The 19815-nt window shown below is 42.2% G+C and overlaps 1 protein-coding gene across 4 annotated transcripts; it reads right to left on the reverse strand.

Annotated features, from left to right (window-relative positions):
* Positions 1 to 178: 178 nt before the first annotated feature.
* C10H2orf76 (chromosome 10 C2orf76 homolog) lies at positions 179 to 19656 on the reverse strand. Of its 4 annotated transcripts, none has more exons than XM_032794026.2 (6): positions 19477 to 19600; positions 13297 to 13449; positions 12159 to 12209; positions 7960 to 7997; positions 7746 to 7827; positions 179 to 4007 (listed from the first exon to the last, which is right to left on the reverse strand). In XM_032794026.2, the coding sequence occupies exons 2-6, from the start codon at positions 13427 to 13429 to the stop codon at positions 3931 to 3933; spliced, it is 381 nt and encodes a 126-aa protein (XP_032649917.1). In that variant the 5' UTR covers positions 13430 to 13449; positions 19477 to 19600; the 3' UTR covers positions 179 to 3930. The 4 variants fall into 4 exon arrangements, with proteins under 4 accessions (XP_032649917.1, XP_074926376.1, XP_032649915.1 ...); XM_075070275.1 differs by lacking the exon at positions 19477 to 19600 and adding an exon at positions 18266 to 19328; XM_032794024.2 differs by lacking the exon at positions 19477 to 19600 and adding an exon at positions 17809 to 18255.
* Between the last annotated feature and the right edge of the window lie 159 nt (positions 19657 to 19815).

Genomic DNA, 19815 nt, shown 5'->3' on the forward strand with positions numbered 1-19815 from the left:
GAAGTCTCCGGCACTTGGCTACCCAGCTCCCAATGGGGTCCAAACCCCAAATAAATCCATTTTACCCTATGTAAAGCTTATACAGGATACACTCATAAATTGTTCACCCTCTATAACACTGATAGAGAGATATGCACAGCTGATTGCCCCCCCCCCAGGTATTAATACATACTCTGGGTTAATTAATAAGTAAAAAGTGATTTTATTAAAGTAGGATTTAAGTGGTTCCAAGAAATAACAGAACAAAGTGAATTACCATGCAAAATAAAATAAAACACGCAAATCTAAGCCTAATACAGTAAGAAAGTGAGATGCAGTCTCACCCTCAGAGATGTTCCAGTAAGCTTCTTTTACACACTTGCCTTCTTCTAGTCTGGGTCCAGCAATTATTCACACTCCTGTGGTTACTGTCCTTTGTTCCAGTTTCTTTCAGGTATCCTTTGGGGGTGAAGAGCCTATCTGTACAGCCAGTTGAAGACAACATGGAGGGTTTTTTCCAGGGGCTTATACAGTTTCTCTCTCGTCGGTGGACACCTCCTTCTCCCCCTGTGTAGAATCCAACTACAAAATGGAGTTTTGAAGTCACATGGCAAGTCACATATCCATACATGACTCAGTTTTCTGCAGACTTCCAAGGAAAGCTCCAATGTGGATTGGTGTCGATCAAGGTCTATTGTTAACCAATTACTCTCAATTACTTGAATAACCCCTTCACACTATGTTGACCACATCTGCCTTAGGTGTTTTCTACACCAAACACTTAAAATACAAGCATAGAGTCAACGCTCATAACTTAAAGATATAAAAATGATACAGGTATACAAATAGGATGAATACATGCAAAAGAACATACACTTTGTAATGATACCTTACAAGAGACCTTTTGTAGGGAACATATTCCAGTTACATCATATTTACACTCATAAGCATATTTCTATAAAGCATTATGGGGTGCAATGTCACACAAGGAGCATTGAAAAATGCTGCAAACTGACAACAGAAGCACATGGAATGCTGGGACGAAGAACAGTGAATCACGGGGCATTGAGCCCAGACCCATGATGCGCCATGACCCCCTGTGCCTTCCCGCAAGACCTAGCAACAGAAGAGGGAGAGCTGCACAGTATACTGCTCTCATAGCCGATGCAAGTGCCACAAGTGTGAATGTGCTATGCCACCAGTGGAAGACAATGTGAACACAAAAGCAATTTTCTTTAAGCGCTTTTTTTTTTATCGGCGACCAAATTCTCTGAGAAAAAACTCTGCCTGTGTAGACATAGCCCAAGTGTTTATAGCAATCCTGCTGCCACTAACTTCAAAGAGAGCCATGTATTTTCTTACTGATGTGACCAAGCATGGACAAGTACAGAACGTCCTATAATCACATTCCCACCCTTTAAGGATCCCTCTTCCTCAAGGCCTGAAGTCAGTTTCCCTATTCCTTGCCCAGTAGGACAAGAATCCACAGCTGTTCTAGACCAGTGACAAGTGCTACATGCTAAAGGTTACCTGCAAATATTTTCTCAAATGAACACAAAACCAAACAAGGAACATTCATCCTTCTACATTCAATACTTGTAAATCTCTTCTAGAACAAAATAACCCTCAGAGGGTAAAAAGTTCTCCTAATTAACGCTGACACCGTAGAACACAGACTTAGAGTCCTCCTTGAAGATCTAGGAAGGGGTCTAAGCCAATAACAATTGGGAGTATTTAACATATCCATTATAAATATCCATGCCAGCCATTTTTTCTTAACAAATAGAAAAGCAGCATCACTGTCAGGAGGTAACAGAATTGTCTCTGGAAAATTCAGATGACTGCACAAGCAAGATTTGCAAAAGGTATTTTAAGCGAACAAAGTACAGTTTTAATTGTAAAAATTAGGACAGCTGAAGATTGTTTTTGTATCCAGCTGACTAGCTATAACTGAGAATTTATTCAGCCAGGCACCATTGTTCATGCTGGCGATTCCTTCTCATTCACACTTCCTCTTTGCTCCCACTGCAGCCATCTTCCCATGTCAACATCTAACTAAGCCTCCACTCCCTGATGCCATTTTTCCCTTCGTGAGAAATTCCCCAGCTCTGCCCTCTCCCATTGCAGCTATCCCTTCCCAACTATTGTGACCCATACAAAGTCCTGGATCTGTTTCTTCTGCAGGAGGGTCCATTCATTCCACCATCCATCAGACAGTAAACCTCAGGCTGATTTAAAATCAAAGCAACTCAAGATAAAGACTACAGTTCTGTTTGTTTTATAGTTTAATTTAGAGCTGGTGAGAGATGACAGATTGATAGCCCTGGAAAGTAAAGTCCTCATTATCCCCACAATGACTAAGAGCACAAGCAAAATCAGTACAAACTAGCCCACACTGCCATGGGGAAATCACCTTTGATCAGATGTTAGTTCAATCTCCGTACCCATTTAGTCAGGGCCTCTGCTAAGACCACAAATCAGGGTACCAACTGTGGTGGCCTTTTCTTGTGATGGGCTGACCATTCTGTAAGGAATTGAACAGAGACCTGCAACCCATTTCACAGTGGCTACTGGAAGTAATGGATGCTAACAACTTTTGTTCACCACTCAACTGCTCCAGAATCAAACCAGCTTCCATCGATGAAAGGCCCCATATTCCATTACCAATCCTCCCTGTATTCTGTTCCAACAGTCTGTTTGAATAATAAGTCTTGGTGATTTTCTATGCCTTTTTTTGAAGACTAAAGTTCTTTAAAGAGCTGGTAAAAGTAACACAAGTCGAATAGTATTTCAGAAAGAGTCACAGTATACAAGCAGTGTTCGAGAGCACAACAAAAGGCCTTATCGTACTATTGTACAACACAATCCATGAAGGGCTACTGGCTTAGCACCGCAATTGCATGTAACAGCAGTATTAAGTCTTCCTGGAGAGGAAGTTTATCTAATCATTCTAGGATAACTATTCTACTTGTTCTTAATTTGGTGAATGTAGCAGAAGAGTATGGAAGTTCCAGGTACTAACAGACAGTGACACTATGGGAGTATTCATCTCCAAGAAAGTGGGAAAGAATCACTCCCTGTCATGGAAACAGCCGCCCACAGACTGTGCCTCCCCTCACAAGAAATGCAATCATTCTGGTCTTATTTTAATACTGAACTGAACCCAGGAGCGTTCGCTGGCTTTCACACCATTTGGAGAAATGCCTGATGTCTGCTTATGCATATTGATGTCACACAAGAAGTCAAGTTGCTATGCCTTACCCCAAGGCATCTCCGTGAAACGATGCTAAAAACAGGCTGGTCCTTGAACACAAAAGCTTCCAAACAGTCATTTGTTTGTTTCATCACACTAAACAGGGCTGGAATATAGAGTATAAAGGAAAGCATTCACAAGTGAAGAATATGAAACCTGAATCAGCCTGCACCATTCAAACAAGACAGACTGAACATAAAATGAGTGAAATAATTCTATTATTTGTAACCTAGGAATTCCATCCCTAAACTCTTTAAAATATCCAGTCAGTTGGTCATAACAAGTTTCCTTTTTCTATAAAAAAAGGATACTATTATGATGGGATTTTACATCTGCCTTGTACAATTTCCATACATAGCTAACATCTTTTATACTTAGTCTCTTATACTTAATCCACCACTGTAGAATTACACCACCAGAATGTTACAGGTCCGAGTTCATTTATACTGCTTACATTGTAAGATGTAAGGGGGGGAGGGGAGAGAGAGTATGAAAGGAAAGCAAATTTATGTCATTGATTTTTCCCCCCTGAATCTCAGCATCCTGAGAGAAATGAGTTTCTATAATAAAGAAATTTCAGCATTTGTGAGGCAATCCTCTAGGATTTATTGATTTTTAAAAAAAATCTCATTAAACAGAAAAAAAAAGAGTTTTAAACGGGTATGGGAAAACAAAAAAACCCAGGTCTCTTGGGATCGTCACCAAGCCGAAACAGGATTAGCTTTGTAGTTTCTGTAATCTTCTTCACAGAAGAATGCTAATTCAGTTTCATTTGCTGAAAGGGATAAAAAAATAAATATTTAGCATACCCAATAAAAGCATATGCTTATTGTATTAACCACATAGCAGTCTATTAACATTAATTAGAAACTCAGAATGCATTCAGTGCCTTTTTGGTTAAAGGCAATCACTAGTCACCACCTTGTTTGTTTTTACATTAGACCCAAATACCATGTGTTTTAGTCTGGTTAAAAAGAACTAGAACATTGGCATGTAAATATAAACAAACATCTGCAAAAACCTTCAAGACTAATTTCACCAAAGGCTACAGAACAATTTGGACGGCATTCAGCAACCTATCAGATTGCACATTTATTCTTTCTAAAAATCCTAGAAAACAACGAAGCTTGTTTTTTTTCCAGTCCATTATTCAGTTAAGGAGGGAGAAAAAAAACTTTTTTTCTGAAATTAGCCTGCAGGTATAATAATTTAATACTTAGAGGATTAGTAGAATATTTTACAGATCACTTTACATTCTCCCTCATGGCCCATCAAAATAGGTGTCTGAAGAAGTTAATTTTTTGCCCTGCTAATGATTAATTCATAAGGCTTCAACAATATGCAAATAGAATGACACAAATTGGCTTCTCCAGCAATACTTTCAAATACCTCTAATTATTCACAGGGGATATGGCACAGCTAAAGGACCCACAAAGGTTCAGAGCAGTTACAATTCTTTCAACCCAGCAGGTCAAGGACTTCCTCTTCTAAAACAATAAGTCAGCAACATTACTAATTCAGAGTGGAGACAAATCTGATGGAAAACCTTCACGATTATTAAACATGGAATTCTTTAAGGTCCTGAGCCAATAAGTTCTGCATTTGCTTTTTAAATTAAACCTGAATTTAATGAAGTCTGTCTGTCATATACAAAAGGAGCAGGAGAGGTTTTAGAATCTTGACTAGGAAACTGACAAGATTGTTTGCAATGAATGCTGAACACTTTATTAACATACATCCGTGCTCTAGAAATAGGCACGCATTAACTTTGCTGGCTAGATAATAGCTGTAATAATAATCACCACCACAGAGGATTCCCTAAAGATGCTTATCTAATACCCTCATAATTTATATCTTTCCAGCCCAATTCTGCCAAATGCTAAAATCAATCCTTTGGTGTTGAGGAAGGCGCTCAGTACCTTGCAGGACTGGGCTCCTGGCTTTTTTAAAAGGGAAATTCTAGTGTTTGCTTCTAGCACATGCTGTGCTGCCTACATATTTAAAATCTACACATATTAATGAGAGATTTGCAATTGATTTCAATGAAGACAGAACTAATGTCACATGAGACTGTGCATCACTTATTTTGTTTATATTTTATATTATCATAGTGCCTAGGAGTTCTAGTCCTGGACCCCATTCTGCCAAACACTGTACAAACACAGAACAGAAAGAGTGCCTACCCTGAAGAGCTTTTGCTACGTTTTTATTACTTACCAGAAATGCAAATCTACTCTGAATGGATAAAAATCAGGAGTGGGCAAAGGTCTTACTACACTAGTCTGCTTCTGTAAGTCAGTGGAAGAGAGCTTTTCACACGGAGGTAAACTTTAGTATATCAGAACACAAAAATGGCTCTTCTAAAACCTCAAAACTTGGCAAGTGTAAGAGGATATTCCTCATTACACAGCAAGAACGTCATTCTACCTCATACAGCAGTTAGGCATTGATGCAGTTAGCACTTGCTGTCAGTATATAGTTAACCTGAATAATTATGGAGGTAGTGTTTTAGTTACTTTTCTTCCATCCTTAAACCACTCCCTCCTCCCCTACATTCAGAGAAATAAAAACAGTCTAGTTTATCGCAGTTTGTTCTCAGAACAAGATTACTCTGGTGTGCTGATAATTTACTGAGATTTCATCAAGATATACCACCACTAGGACTATGGTACTGTTTCAAAGGTAGGAACGTACAATAATTCATCAATACTGTCTTGAAGGATGGCACTGGAGGAAGGCAGCTCTAAACAAATATCTGCCACTGTTTTCCAGCCCCTTGCCTAAACCTCTAGGCCAGTGGTTCCCAAACTTGTTCTGCTGCTTGTTCAGGGAAAGCCCCTGGCAGGTCGGGCCGGTTTGTTTATCTGCCATGTCCACAGGTTCAGCTGATCGTGGTTCCCAGTCACCGCAGTTCACACTTCAGGCCAATGGGAGCTGCTGGAAGTGGCGCGGGACGAGGTACATACTGGCCACCACTTCCAGCAGCTCCCATTGGCATGGAGCAGTGAACTGCGGCAACTGAGAGCCGCGATCGGCCAAACCTGTGGACGCGGCAGGTAAACAAACCGGCCCGGCCTGCCAGGGGCTTTCACTGCACAAGCAGCGGAACAAGTTTTGGAACCACTGCTCTAGGCCATGCTACCTCAAGTCTTAGGTAGGCAAGATTCATGCTGATCAGGCATATACTAACTAAACTACAAGACTTTGAAGTCTTCAGATGGCCAATAACCCTCCTTCCTGAAGAGCTGCTCTTCATCTGAATTAAAAGGATTTGGGTAGCAGGGAAGGTTAAGAATGATTTCATTATTAATATTACAGTAATCCCCAGTCCTCTATAAAGCCTTATATCAGAGGCCCATTGAGCTAGGCCCAATAGATACAAATAGTATGAGATTGTCCTTTCCTCAGAGAGATTACAGGATAGAATGGGGGGGGGCGGGGCGTGCAAAGAGGAAAGGGAAAGAAACTAAAAGTATCAGGTGTAAATACCAAGGAGATAGGGGAATTGATCACGGTGCCACAATGAGAATAACCAGGAGTAAAGGAATGAAATCAAAAGAGTATTTTCTGATGTTCCATCTATCTTTTCCAATGGTAAGATTTATAATAGTCTCCTAAGGGAAGTGGAGGAAGCACCACTGATTGAAGGATTTTAAACTAGATCAGACAAAGTGCTAAAGAGTACTCTGTAGGGGGAAATCCTGCACTGGCTGGGGAGAGGCTAGGTGGCCTAATGCTGAATGGGTTCTTCCATTTCACACTTCCTCTGTGATGTTTCACCCAGAGCGTAAGATTGTTGTGCACCAGATTTAAATAAGCAACATTCTAAACTAATCAGTGCGGTCTCAAAGCCTGCGAATTGGGCCTCAAAGTCTCAGCTGCTCTGCTGCCACATAATCATTTTTGCATGAAGCCAAAATGACATCCAGTGACTATCACATTTGTCATACATAGGCATTTCTTTACACTATTAGCACAGGACATGCGCCATATGCATTTTTCTGTCAGAAAGCAAGGACCCTAGTTGATTTTAACCACGAGCCATGTTCAGCTCACTTTCTAAACAGTATTATTTGTGCTGCCCTGAGCAATTTGAATATTGTGTTGTACATTAAACAAACCTAATCTCATTTCATTATTCCACACTAGTTCCACTACTTAAACTTCTAGCCAAAACATCAGTTTAAATGTTACTGATAGGTTATTAGTACTATGTCTGCTTAATCTTATCTGTCAATCATTTAAAATTACCCTCAGCAGAATTCTAAGCATACCTTCTAAAAATCACAATTTGCATTCTGAGCATTTGGAGTGCACATACCTGCTGCCCTCAGCCCAATGATGCGAATGTACATTATCCCCCCCTTCTTCCCTGGATAATTATCACGGAGTGTAAAGAGCATCAGGAATAGCATTTACTTTTCAGCAGACTATCCAAACATAATCAGCCAGTTATCAGTATAATGACAAGCACAATGATCAGTACTGTCAGTCAATATCAAGGTACTCCTACCTACTCCAGCTGCTTTCAAAGTGCTGTCTTCTTTTAATATGAGTTTGTCATCATCCTCCAAACTCACTACAAGTTCATTGGTCTAGAAATAAGTAAACAGGAATATAAAGATAAATGCAGGTTTTATTAGCTCTGCCATTATGTTCTCTAAAATACATAGATCTTGCTATATCCACACATAAAAGGGGGGCAAAGGAACAGATAGTCAATGTACCTTAGATCCATGTGCTTGGTGAATAATCTTCATCATATCTGGAAGAAAATACAAAACTTCCCTTAAGATGTGGTTCATTATATAGGACAATGGCACTGTGAGGGTTCCATGTTTGTCATCTCTTGAGGATTTTCAAGTGTTCTCTGTTCAAAAAGATAAAAACAAAACTCTCTCCACTAGCAGCTAGCCCTGCAATCCAAACCTGAAATCTGAGAATCAAGCTAGGTTCTTTTCTTCGCAGGTATTACCACCTGTGTTAGAAGTTCTGTCACGCAAGTTAGGGTCTCAAGGACATTTACTCCATCCTGTTGTCTTCATCCTATGCCCTCCGTGATACCCTTGCAATCTGTCTTCAGTGAGATTGCACAGGTGCATGGAAGGTGTTTGGAATTTAATAAACAAATCTGTTGATGCTGCACAAGAAGAAAGAGAAGTCAACTTGCTCTCCCAACGCGGTGTTGGCTCTGCTCTGCTAACAGGAGAAAAAAGTAGTAACAACTTAATTTTGTCACTAAAATAAGCAGAGATGGCAGAATGCACACACAGGGAGCAGAGTCAGTAAACGGATGCCATTGTTACATACATAGACACTTTAATATTAAAACAGAATTCCAACGCATCTGTGTTTGAACAAACTCAAAATAGGACACGAGTGCTTTTTCAGCAAAGGAGCTAAAAACTTGATACTATTTACCCACTTGTAAGTCTAGAAGTGGGGGGAGGGAAATGCGGACTAGAGTAACTTTCAGATTGGTGTGACTGAGTATTCAGAGCTCAGGTACAATAAAGATCACATTCTCAATTATAGGTTTAATCCAAGGCTTTAATCCATGAACATACACACAACTTCAGCCCATTTTGTACATTTTATTCATAGCATTTAAGGATAGTTGAGTTGCCTTCCTCTCCCAGTGCAAAGGTCACTAAAGATTTAGTACATAGTGCCAGTTGCAGTACTACTCATATATCTTAGAAGCAAGACATGCATTAAACAACACTTATTGGAATCTTATCATTACATAGAGGTACTGCAAGAAGACCAAATAATCACACTGAAAACATACTAAGCTTTCGTCTCTAGGAAGTGAACATGCGAACTATCAATGATCTTTACTAACCTCAGCCAACTCTATACCCCAATGAATGGAGTCCAAGAGCAGCCTACTGGTTTTCAAATCCTAGTACAACTTCACATCCCCAGTCTCTGAGCTGATTTCTTACTTAGCCATTCAGTTTCTGAGTCACTCTTGATTTTATCTCTTCACAGCTCCACCACTGACCACAGAAATGTTTGCATTTAACCATTTGCCCTAAGAAGGAGAGGCTGTTCTAACCCCACCATGTAGATAAAATATCAGTTTCTTCAAATACGCGCTAAAGCCTCACCTCCTCCCATTTGACATTTTACCTCAAACTAATCTCACTTGAGCACATAAATAGATTTTACCTTGTGTTCCTCGTAACAGGCTTTTTGTGACAGTTGATATAAAATATTGTCATGAGATACTAAACTGTAATGAACTCAGGTGACAATTCTTTGTATTATTTCTATTGGGTAGGGCCTAGAGGACTCCACCAGGTTGGGTGTCCATTGTGCTAGGAACTGTACCAACGTGTGGTAAATGACAGTCCCTGCCCCAAAGTGTTTACAATCTAAAAGACAAAATGTGACACGTGTCAGATAAAGAAAAGGATGGAGGGAATGAAGTAAAACTAACAGAATGCTTTAGTACAGACTAGCTGTCTGCTACCTGCCCAGCCAGTATCAGATGACAGTTCTCTATGGGAAACGTGGTAGAGGTGCGTTTTAAGGAGGGATACAAAGGAGGATAACATGGCGGCTTTGTGGAACTTCCATCATATTGCCTCATGTGCACAGGAAAAGGTGCAAAAGGGAAAGAAGCAGACAAGAGGGCGACCAAGGCTGACATCGTAGGTGTCACACAGGCAGAGTCAATGTAATGACAAGATGGACAGACAGGAAGAAACTAACCTGTGAAGGGTTCTGACAGCGAGAACAAGAATTTTAGGTATGATGCAATGGAGAAGGTTGAGCCAATGGAGAGACAAAGAGGAGGGAGCCTTAGTCCAAGTGAAGCACCAAGAAAATGAGTTTGACGGCAGCATTTTTAATGAATCTGAGGAAAAGAGGCAGCAACAGTCGAGCCAGACTGGTGGAAGTTGCACAACTTAGACTGGAAGCTCTTTGAGGCAGGCAACGCCTTTTCATTCTGTTTGTACAGCGCCTAGCAAAATGTGGTCAGGGCTCCTCGGTGCTATGGTAATACAAAGAAACATGTAAGTCAAGGTGAGGGGCAATCAGGGTCTAGATGCGATGAGTCAGAGCGGAGATAAGGTTGGCCCTTTATGATGCTGGCCAAGAAGCAGCAGCAAGATTTGTACAGTGATGGCTGAGAGAACCAAAAGAAGGCAGAGTTACAGGAGAAGCCCAGATTAAAGGCATGTGTGATGAGGAGGATGGTGGTGCTACCCACCACCACGGTAGAGAAATGAAAGAGAGAGGGCAGGGCTCAGAGGAAAGATCAGGAGCTTGGTTTTGATTCCTTACATGCAAACTCAGCATAACTGGCACTTACGGCTGAGAGGCTAAGGCTGAGCTAGTGTAACAGGAATCAAACTGCTGCCCTGGTGTTAGTTCTGTTCCCTCGATCGTACAGTATTTTGTTCAGTCCTCTGAATAGCAATTAGCCATATGTCCACAAGCACATGCGCACAGTAAATCTCCCCTCATGCCATGTGTGGTGACTAGACCAAAAGTTGTGCGTGGACCTGCAGGTATACCACAGCATAAAAAATAAAATGATAGCCCAGGTCTCCTTCATTTGCCACAAAAGGGAAGAATGGCACTCCAGAGACAGATGTTTCAAATCTCTGGAATTGTAAGTCCTTAAACAATACAAATATTCACATCTGTCCTCTAAATTCAGAGAAACAAGTTGAAGATAGACACATTAACAAATTAAACTCTAATCCCCGATACATTTCCCACTTGCTCCCATTTTGCACCTCCTGAGTCCCCATCAGTGTGAATGAAGAATCAGGCCCTATGCTAGTTTAGTCTCTTGATATAGGCATGTAATTCCCAGCCCCATTCACAGGAGTTACATGTGTGCCTCACTCAGGGAGAGGCTTCATCGGTATGGTAGATGTGGTTTGCTAACCCCACCTTGGACAGAGGGAGGTGGGAATGGCATTGATGGCAGAGGGGCATCTGTAAGGAAACCCCTGGAACAGTTCATCTTGGGAGAGGTTTATGTCTCAGGGAAAGTGTTCTATTGTCATTTGAGTTATTCTTTATGCTGTATAACTGCATGACCTTGCTGTCATCCATTGCACCACTTTTTCTCTAGTCACCAAACAGCATAATTAAAGCCAAATCCCAGAAAACGGATAAATGTGGACTATATAGAGCGTGTTCTATTCAAAGTATGATACTCTCCACCTGCTTACACCAAGGAAACTTGCATGTGAGCAGCATTACTTGCAACAATTATTAGAGCACAGAATCAGATTTAAATTTTACCCCAGGCTATTTCATTTCATCCCAAGCTTACATTTAGGAGCTTTCCTATTTACTTTAGGCAGGTTTTCCTCCTCCTCCTCTTGTTTAATATTATGTAAATTCTTTAAGTACATAAATCTAAATATTTTCCACTCGGTGCCTTTAGCTCCTTCTTGGCCATCCTGTGTGACCTCACAATTAGTAGCTGGATATTGAAATGCATAACCACGAAGAGGACTGTGATTTCAAAGTACTGTGGGTCACAAGCTGCTCTGCAGAATGGGAACAGAGTTTAAAAGGCACTTACAACAATGATAAAAAATTAATATCCTAAAATGCATTTGCCAATTAGCAGCAGAATGTGTAATGTGCTGCCTAATTCTGAAGTGAATACAGAAATTCATAGTAATCGTTGGGTTTTGTAGACACATGATGTAAAGCTAATGGTGTGTGTATGACATTCACAGTAGGGCTGTGCCAAATTAACCATTAGGTTGACTGGTTGTTTCCTGAAAGCAGCTGCAAAACTATGAGTGTGTGTGTTGCAGCTCCCTTCAGGAAACTAGTCCTGACTTACTATATTTAGATGGAAATAACTGTAATGCAGTTAAATCACATAAGAATTGGTATAACATATTGTACACACATTTCTTAAAGAATAAGAAAAATCACATACCATATTTGTATTTTTTAAAGGGAGGTGGAAGTCCTGTTCTTAAAGACACATCTATTAAAAATAAAGAGACTACATGAAAAGGATTGTAACAATTTTCTTTTTATATTTTTCAATGATTACTTCATGAAGCTTGCACTCTGAATTTGAAGTTTAAAATAAATCTCAAATCAGGAAACTTGTCTTAACATCAAAAGAGCAACTGGTACAACTCTGAGCCCAGGTCCTACAAATTCTATGGTACACTTTACTTGTGTGAGTAGCTCCACTGACTTCAGTGGGACTACCCACATGTATAATGTTCAGGAAAGGTGTACAGGATCAGAGCCTTGAAGTCTGATCCTCCAAAGCTCTACTGTCATGTGTATCCTATTAACATTTTCATAGGGCCAGAAGTCCTGCGTCCCCATTTGCAAATTGCACCCAAACAATCGGATGTGGAAAAAATAGTCTGCTAACCAGCTCCCAAAATAAAATCGCACTACTGAAAATTAGCCCCTTTATGGGCTCAATCTTGCTTGGTGTCGAGCAACTCCAGAAGATGCTGAGCACCTGTGTGCATTTCTGGCTGACAGAACTCAGCCTGGAAGAAAACAAATCCCAGAGAAGACACTCATATAGTGGTACCTTCCATCATTGAAAATAACTATGCAGAACACTTCCTCTCCATTTACATAAGATCCGCTTTGCTTTCCCTCTCTGCCAAACGGTGGTGTAGCCCCTAGTCATGTGGAAACAGTGACCAGAGATTCGCTAGATGGCATATGTCCCTAATACTTTTTGAGTAGCTGCCCAACAATGCAGCCCATGCAGCTTGGGGCATTGAGCCAACTGCAGCACAGCCATGCACAGCACAGCACAGTCTTGCCATGACTGATCATGGGGATTTCCAGTGCAGTGCAGAGGGAGGTAATGCCTACATGTAGTTGGACATCCTCTGTGGGATCAAGGGCCAAATCCCCCATGGATCCCTGGTTCCCCAGTCCCCTCCATCCCCAGCAGGTCAAAGGGGAACATGTGGAGCTGGCAGCTTTAATGGAGCCACAGGAGTTTTCCCATTAATTTACTCCTCTACACCTGCTTACGCACAGACAGCAAAGTACAGGGACCAAATAAGTGTGTAAAAATAACAGTGCCTTACCATTCTTTACAAATGTAATGAATTGCTTCACAGTCTGGTCCAAATTAACTCCATGATACACCACAGGTCTGAAATTACGGTGCTCAAAGGAGCGAACCAGGCGAACAGTAATGGTTGAGTTTTCTGATGACATGTGAATTAACTGCAAACACCCTAGAAGATATCAAAGAGAGTAATTACTGCGTTATCTCTTTGTATAAATATAATAGCTAAAAGAACGAGCTGCAGGTGTGTTAGTCTGACATTCTCAAAGAGTTACAAAATTTTAAATATACTGTGCCCTCACTTTAGGCCCAATTCTGTACCACTTTTGCTATGATTATGATGAGAGCAAGAGCAGAGCCATAGCCTCCCTGACACAGGATTGTCCAGAATTTAAGGGTAGAATTTGACACTATATGTCAGATGGCCCAGTTCTGCAGTTGTTCCATGTACAGAACTGCCACTGAGAACAGCAGCAGCTCCATGAACAAGCCACAGGGTCAGGCCCTATATTAAGAAGAAAAAAAAGACTGCAGAAAAATGGTTTAAAGCTGTGCGATACATGTTTTGCTTTTAACTTATTTGTAAATCCAAGTCACTGAAAAGTCTGCCTGTCCTCTATGATCCAAAGGATAGAATGACACTATAAACAAAAATAAAAGCTTATTTGTAATACATCAGTATCGCACAGACACATGATATAGAAAAATGCCTCTGCTGCCACCTAAGGCTCATCTTTACATTGTATAACAAATTAAAATTAAATCCAACAAAATAATAGTGATGAAGATAACGTACTGGTGTGTCATTTTTGTAGGAATTAGGGGGCCAAATTCTCCTCCATTTATGCTAGTATAAATCCAGAGTAACCCCACTGGATTTACACCTCTGTACCTGAAGGCAGAATATGGACTGGTAGGTGGGGGGCGGGGTTTGGCTTAAGTCTGCATTTCTCCCCCTCTTCCCCTTTAAGTCAGACAGAGATTTTAGTTCAGCACCATCATAGTTAATTTCCTGTCTCTGTAACCAGCAGAGCTGTTTCCTGCCACTGATGAGATCCCCAGTTTTCAGTGGTAGATGCTCTTCCACTTCCTCCAATTCTGTTAGTTCATTAGCTTTCTGCAACAATGACACTGGGCCACAGCTTCAGTGCCAGGAAGTTTGTCTTTAGCACAGAGCTACATTTCAGCTGCCTTTGCAGTTATCTCCAACTATCTGCACAATATTTTCATGCTTTCTTGCTCATTCTATTTGTCTCTCACGTATTGATTCCTTATGTATTTGTTGCCCTCCAATAACTAAGAGACTTGTGTATCTGAAATGTTTTCAATTGTTTATTTAGTCTTTCTCAATCAATCATAGATACTTATATGGTCCCTATTACCATAGTATCTGAGCACCTCACAATCTTTAATTCATTTATGCTCACAACACTCCTTTGAGATAGGAAAGTGCTATTTATCCAATGGGGAACTGAGGCACAAATCTCCCAAGTCCCAAGCTAATGTACTAAACTACTGAGCTATCCTTCTTTTAAGTAATTCACAGGGCTTCGCTTCCATTTTTGTTTAGAAAGGGATCCTTCTGTCCTCCAACTTTACCAAACTTTTGCAGGTGAGGGGACGGGTCACATTTAAAGTTTTTGACCCAAGTTCTATGCCTGAAGCACAATCATCAAGTTAAAACACAGTACATCAGCATCTCATTTATATAATGTGTACATACAAAAACATATTATTTTATATCTGAAAAGAGGGTTTTTTATTATGCTAAAAGAGGTGAACATTTTCCTGGTCCTTTTCCACACAGAACTGAAAGTTGAAAGACCCTTAGCACAGAGAAGGACCCTCCTGGGTTCTGAATGCATTCTACCTCCAGAACTATATAAGACCATCTTGGGGGAAGCAGATTCTAAGGTGGAGAGGAAGAGAAGCCAGTGAGGTTAGCATTCAGCACCTAGATGAGGAAATGCTGATATCTTAGGCTGATCTAATCACGAGATGGGGCAGATTCTGTGCTGCACTTCTCAGGAGGCACAACACAGAAAGTGCAGCCCAGAAAACCAACAAACTGTCCAATGCAGACATACTGATGGTCGATTGTACTCTGTAAGAAACAAACCATCCCTGGACTTGTGCTTAGATATTTCTTCCATATCCAAGACAGACACAAGATCACCAAGGCTAACTTAAGAGCTTTGCAGTAAAGCTCTGCCCCGCAGTGTAAAAGAAACCCTTTTCTGTATTTCATCAAAAAGCCCAGGTTTTGATGAGGACTCCAAGTGACAGTTCACTGAAAATTCCCTCATACTGCATCCCCCTGCCTCACACCCCCGTGTCCGCTACAGACAGTCCCCTGCCCCCCACCTCACATACCTGCCACAAGCAGCCCCCTACCCCTCACACACACCCCAACTCCCCTTCATTCCCCCCGCACGTCCACTACAGACAGCCTCCAATTTGCTACAGGGAGCCTTCCACCCCCCAACCTGCTTTGTCACTGTCATGTACTCCTTGTACACCATACGTAGGTTGTAGGGCTGCAACTAGTAGGTCAGGCTTTTATACCAGATTAAGGCTATGTCTACATTGCCACTTTCAGTGCTAAAACTTTAGTCATTCAGAGGTGTGAAAAAACACCCCCGAGCGACAAAAGTTTTAGCACTGAAAAGCGTCAGCATAGACAGCGCTTTATCGCCGAGAGCAAAGCTACGGCCGCTTGTTCAGGGTGGGATTTTTTTTTATCGCCAGGAGAGCTCGACCCGGTCAATAAAGCGTGTCTGTGCTGCCCATGTCACAATGCTGCCAACATCTGCCTGGTAGAGGTGTTGTTATTAAAGATCCTTTGTGATGTTAATTCTGCAACATTCCCATGCAGATACTTATTCTTTATGTCCTTGCTGATGCCCGGCAACCACGCTGACTGGCTGGCCCACTCACTGCATTTATTTAGTCCTTGTGGCCTTTGTGGATGAAGTTTAGGATATCTCCTCTCACTGCATTTGGAATTACGATACAATCACCTTTAATAATGAGTCAAGTTGATTTGCTTAATTGTCCATGTACCACAAAATAATCTCTTGTCACTTCCTCTAGATACTTGAGCCAGTCGGCCCTAATGTAACTAAGAATTTGTTGGAAGTTGCATATCTGTCAAGATTGATCTTTGCAGCTGGTATAGTATCTTTTCTGACACTGGACTGTATGCCATCCACATATGCCTTTATGCCATCTCTGACCTCACAAGTAGTTGAGTGTGATACTGGCTGTGATAAAGTGTCTGATTTTTCACAGGAACATATTTAGCAGTTGGGTTAACTCTTATTAACCCTATCGATAGATGTTGCCATCTCAGTAGTGCTTGATCCACATCTTTTCTGCTGATGAAGGTTATAAGTGATTTATAGTCAGTTATCTGTATGGATGGGATTCTTTTTTAGTGATATCTGTAAAAATTCTCACCTGCCTATATGTTAGCCAAGCATTCCTTTTCAATCTGTTCCTATCATTTTTCCGCTTCTGTGAGCGAGTAAGAACAAAATGCAACTAGCTTCCACTCAGATCCATGTTGTTGCAACAATATAACACCTAGGCCATAGCAGCTTGCATCCGCACTGACCATTGTGGGTTTCACATCATAGCAGTGCTCTAACAAGGGCGAGGTGAGTGGAGGGGTGCAGCTCTATTGCAATCGGTGGCGTTTCAGTGGCAGCTCAACCACCGCTGCTTCTTTGGCAGCAATTCAGCAGCTGGTCCCCAAGTCCCTCTCGGAGGGAAGGACCTACCGCTGAATTGCCACCGCCATTTCATTCACTCCTCAGCAGCAATTCGGTGGCAGGTCCTTCCCTCTGAGCGGAACTCAGGGACCCGCCACCAAATTGCCGCCAGAGAGTATGGAGCCAGCCCTTGCCTCAGGCACAAAAATTCCTTGTTACGGCTCTGCATTATAGTACTTGAGAAAAAGAACTGTTGATGATTTCTTTTACCTTTTTAAAGGCAATTTCTTGATTTGTCTCCCCTAGCCAAGATGTGTTGGACTTTAACAGTTCATTCAATGGTTCTGTCACTGTATAAATGTCTTGGAGGTATTGACCAAGGTAATTTAATATCCCCAGTATGCATCTCAGTTCTGGTACATTCAATTCTCAAATTGGATTCCCCTCTCTGATTTCATCTTTATTGTCTGTACCAAAAACTCAATTTGATGCAGGCGGAAAAAGCACTTTTCCTTGTTTAGCTGTAGTACTGATTGACTGATTAGGTTTAGAACTTTGTTAAAGGTTTTGTTGTGCTCCTCCATTTATAACCTATGTTCACTTACGCAATGAATACTTTTATTGACACAGCATCTTGAGGGAATTTTGGCTTCTCCCTAATGTGATGCCTGTGTCCCAGAGGAACTGACACAGCAAGGAACTGAGTTCTCAGAAGCTGCCCTTAAATCTCAGATGCTGACCCTTCTCTCCTAACCCCTGCAATCCCTTGTGACCCTAGCCACCTGAACCTCCTCCCTACACCTGTGGTCTCTTACCTCCAGTAGTTCAGCCATGCAGCTCGCCCTGCCTGCCTGCCACTGTGATCCTAATGCAGGTGACAGCCTGGATTCCATGTTATTGTTTTAATTTCATGATTCCATCCATGTTCTCATTAATGCAGATTTCATAAGGCCCGACACAAAACTTTGTATTTTTCCATTTTTCTTTGTAATTGGTACCACTGGGCACCTCATGATGCTGGCTCAAAGATTTTCTTGATTAAGCCAATCTATTCTATTCTCTTTAACTCCGTTTCCCCTTTATTAAGCAACACTATATGTTTCAACACTGCCTCTTCAGGTTATTTATACTCATACTCTTTCCAGAACTCCAATATCAAATACTCCAAGAAGTTCTGCCACTTTTCTAATTAGGCCCATCATGGCTTCCATGCTGCAGCTGAGAAGGTTGTTGGTGTTTGGTCCTTTGATCATATACACTCTGAATGCAAACCTTTTGTCTTTGTAAGTTGTTTCTATGGTAAACTGATCCATACACTTCACAATACTTCCAGGGCTAGTCAGGATTGTGTCAAACAATTTCAGCTCTGGGAGGACTTCAAGGTGATTATACTTCCCTTCTTGTATGACTTTCACATCTGCTCTTGAGTCAATTTTAAACTCAGTGGTCTTTCTATGAATATTCAGTTTCACTCTCTAGGTAGGCTCTGTCATCACACTTGATAGACCCCAGAAACAATACCTCTTGACTGCCCCAGTGCAGCAAACATCTGCAAAATATCCATATTTTGTGTATTTGTTATATTTTGCACCTTTGGCTGAACACACATCTCATGGACTATGGCTTTTTCCATATGCTGTGCATTTAGTCTGAAAGGTTTTTGTAGTTCACCTGTGTATAAGGTCAAATCAGTCTTTAATTATAGCTACTGTGAGATACTTTTATCTGTAAGATCAATAACCTGTCTACCGCTGATATTTTTACGTTTTATAGCCTTCAAATCAGAGCTTTCTGCCAAGGCATGCAAAGCTGCTATAAAAGATTCAACAGATTTCCCTCATTCTTGACTTCTCTGGCAAAAACACACCCTTTCATACGCCGCATTTCGCTGAGGTATAAAGCAGGCATCAAGCACTGCCAGAAGTCTTTCATCATCATCTTTGTGATGGTTGTCATTAAAGGCAATGGATTTAAAGTTATGCTCTGCCGACCTTCCCCGGAGCAGAAATGAAAGATGACATTGGGACGTCTCCAGGTTCTGGGTGCTGTTCAGCAGCAACGTCTTGCCGTCTGCCCACCCTGGCACAGCTGAGCTTCCGGGGGCACTGAAAACCGTCATACCATCCAGCCTGCAACCTTCGCTGCCCTCCTGTGGTGCCAGTGGGGCTGCCCTCGTGCCTGGCACCACGGCCTGTGCTCCTCCCACCGGCAGGCTGCGGAGAAGCTGCCAGCACCTCAGGCCTCTACTGCAGACTCAGACTGGTCAACGCACTTCCCTGGAGAGACGTGTTTGCCCCGCCCCCACGGCTGGCCACGTGACACACAGCACCACCTAGGGGCTGGAGGTTATACTACAGCCACCACCACTGCCCCCCCTTCCCCACCCCCACCACGGGCCCGCCAACCGCCACACTCCCCTAAGCTCGCGCTCCCTCGCCCCCTGGCCCCGCCATCAAGCACACGCTACCGCCCTCAAATCTTACTGCTACGCTCTGCCCGGGCACTTCCGGCTTCACCGCCCTCACACCATCCGACAGTATCACGTGACCCTCCCCTGCCTCCGCACTTTCCGACGTAGGGGCGGGGCCTCTCCCAACGCCCAAGGCTCCGCGATTGGCCGCACGATACTCTATCCCCGGCCCCGCCTCGCTCCTGCCACTGCTCCGTATGATTGGGCGCAGGCCTCGCTCGACCTCGCCCCTCGCTGTTCCCGGATTGGCGTCGGGCGTTCTGACCATGACCCTCCTTTGGTGATTGGCGGCGAGCGCCCTGACCCCGCCTCCCGCGCGGGAGGATTGGTGTGGGTGGGCCGCCGTTTCTCC

Source organism: Chelonoidis abingdonii, chromosome 10, assembly GCF_003597395.2.
Source record: "Chelonoidis abingdonii isolate Lonesome George chromosome 10, CheloAbing_2.0, whole genome shotgun sequence".
NCBI lineage: Eukaryota > Metazoa > Chordata > Testudines > Testudinidae > Chelonoidis > Chelonoidis abingdonii.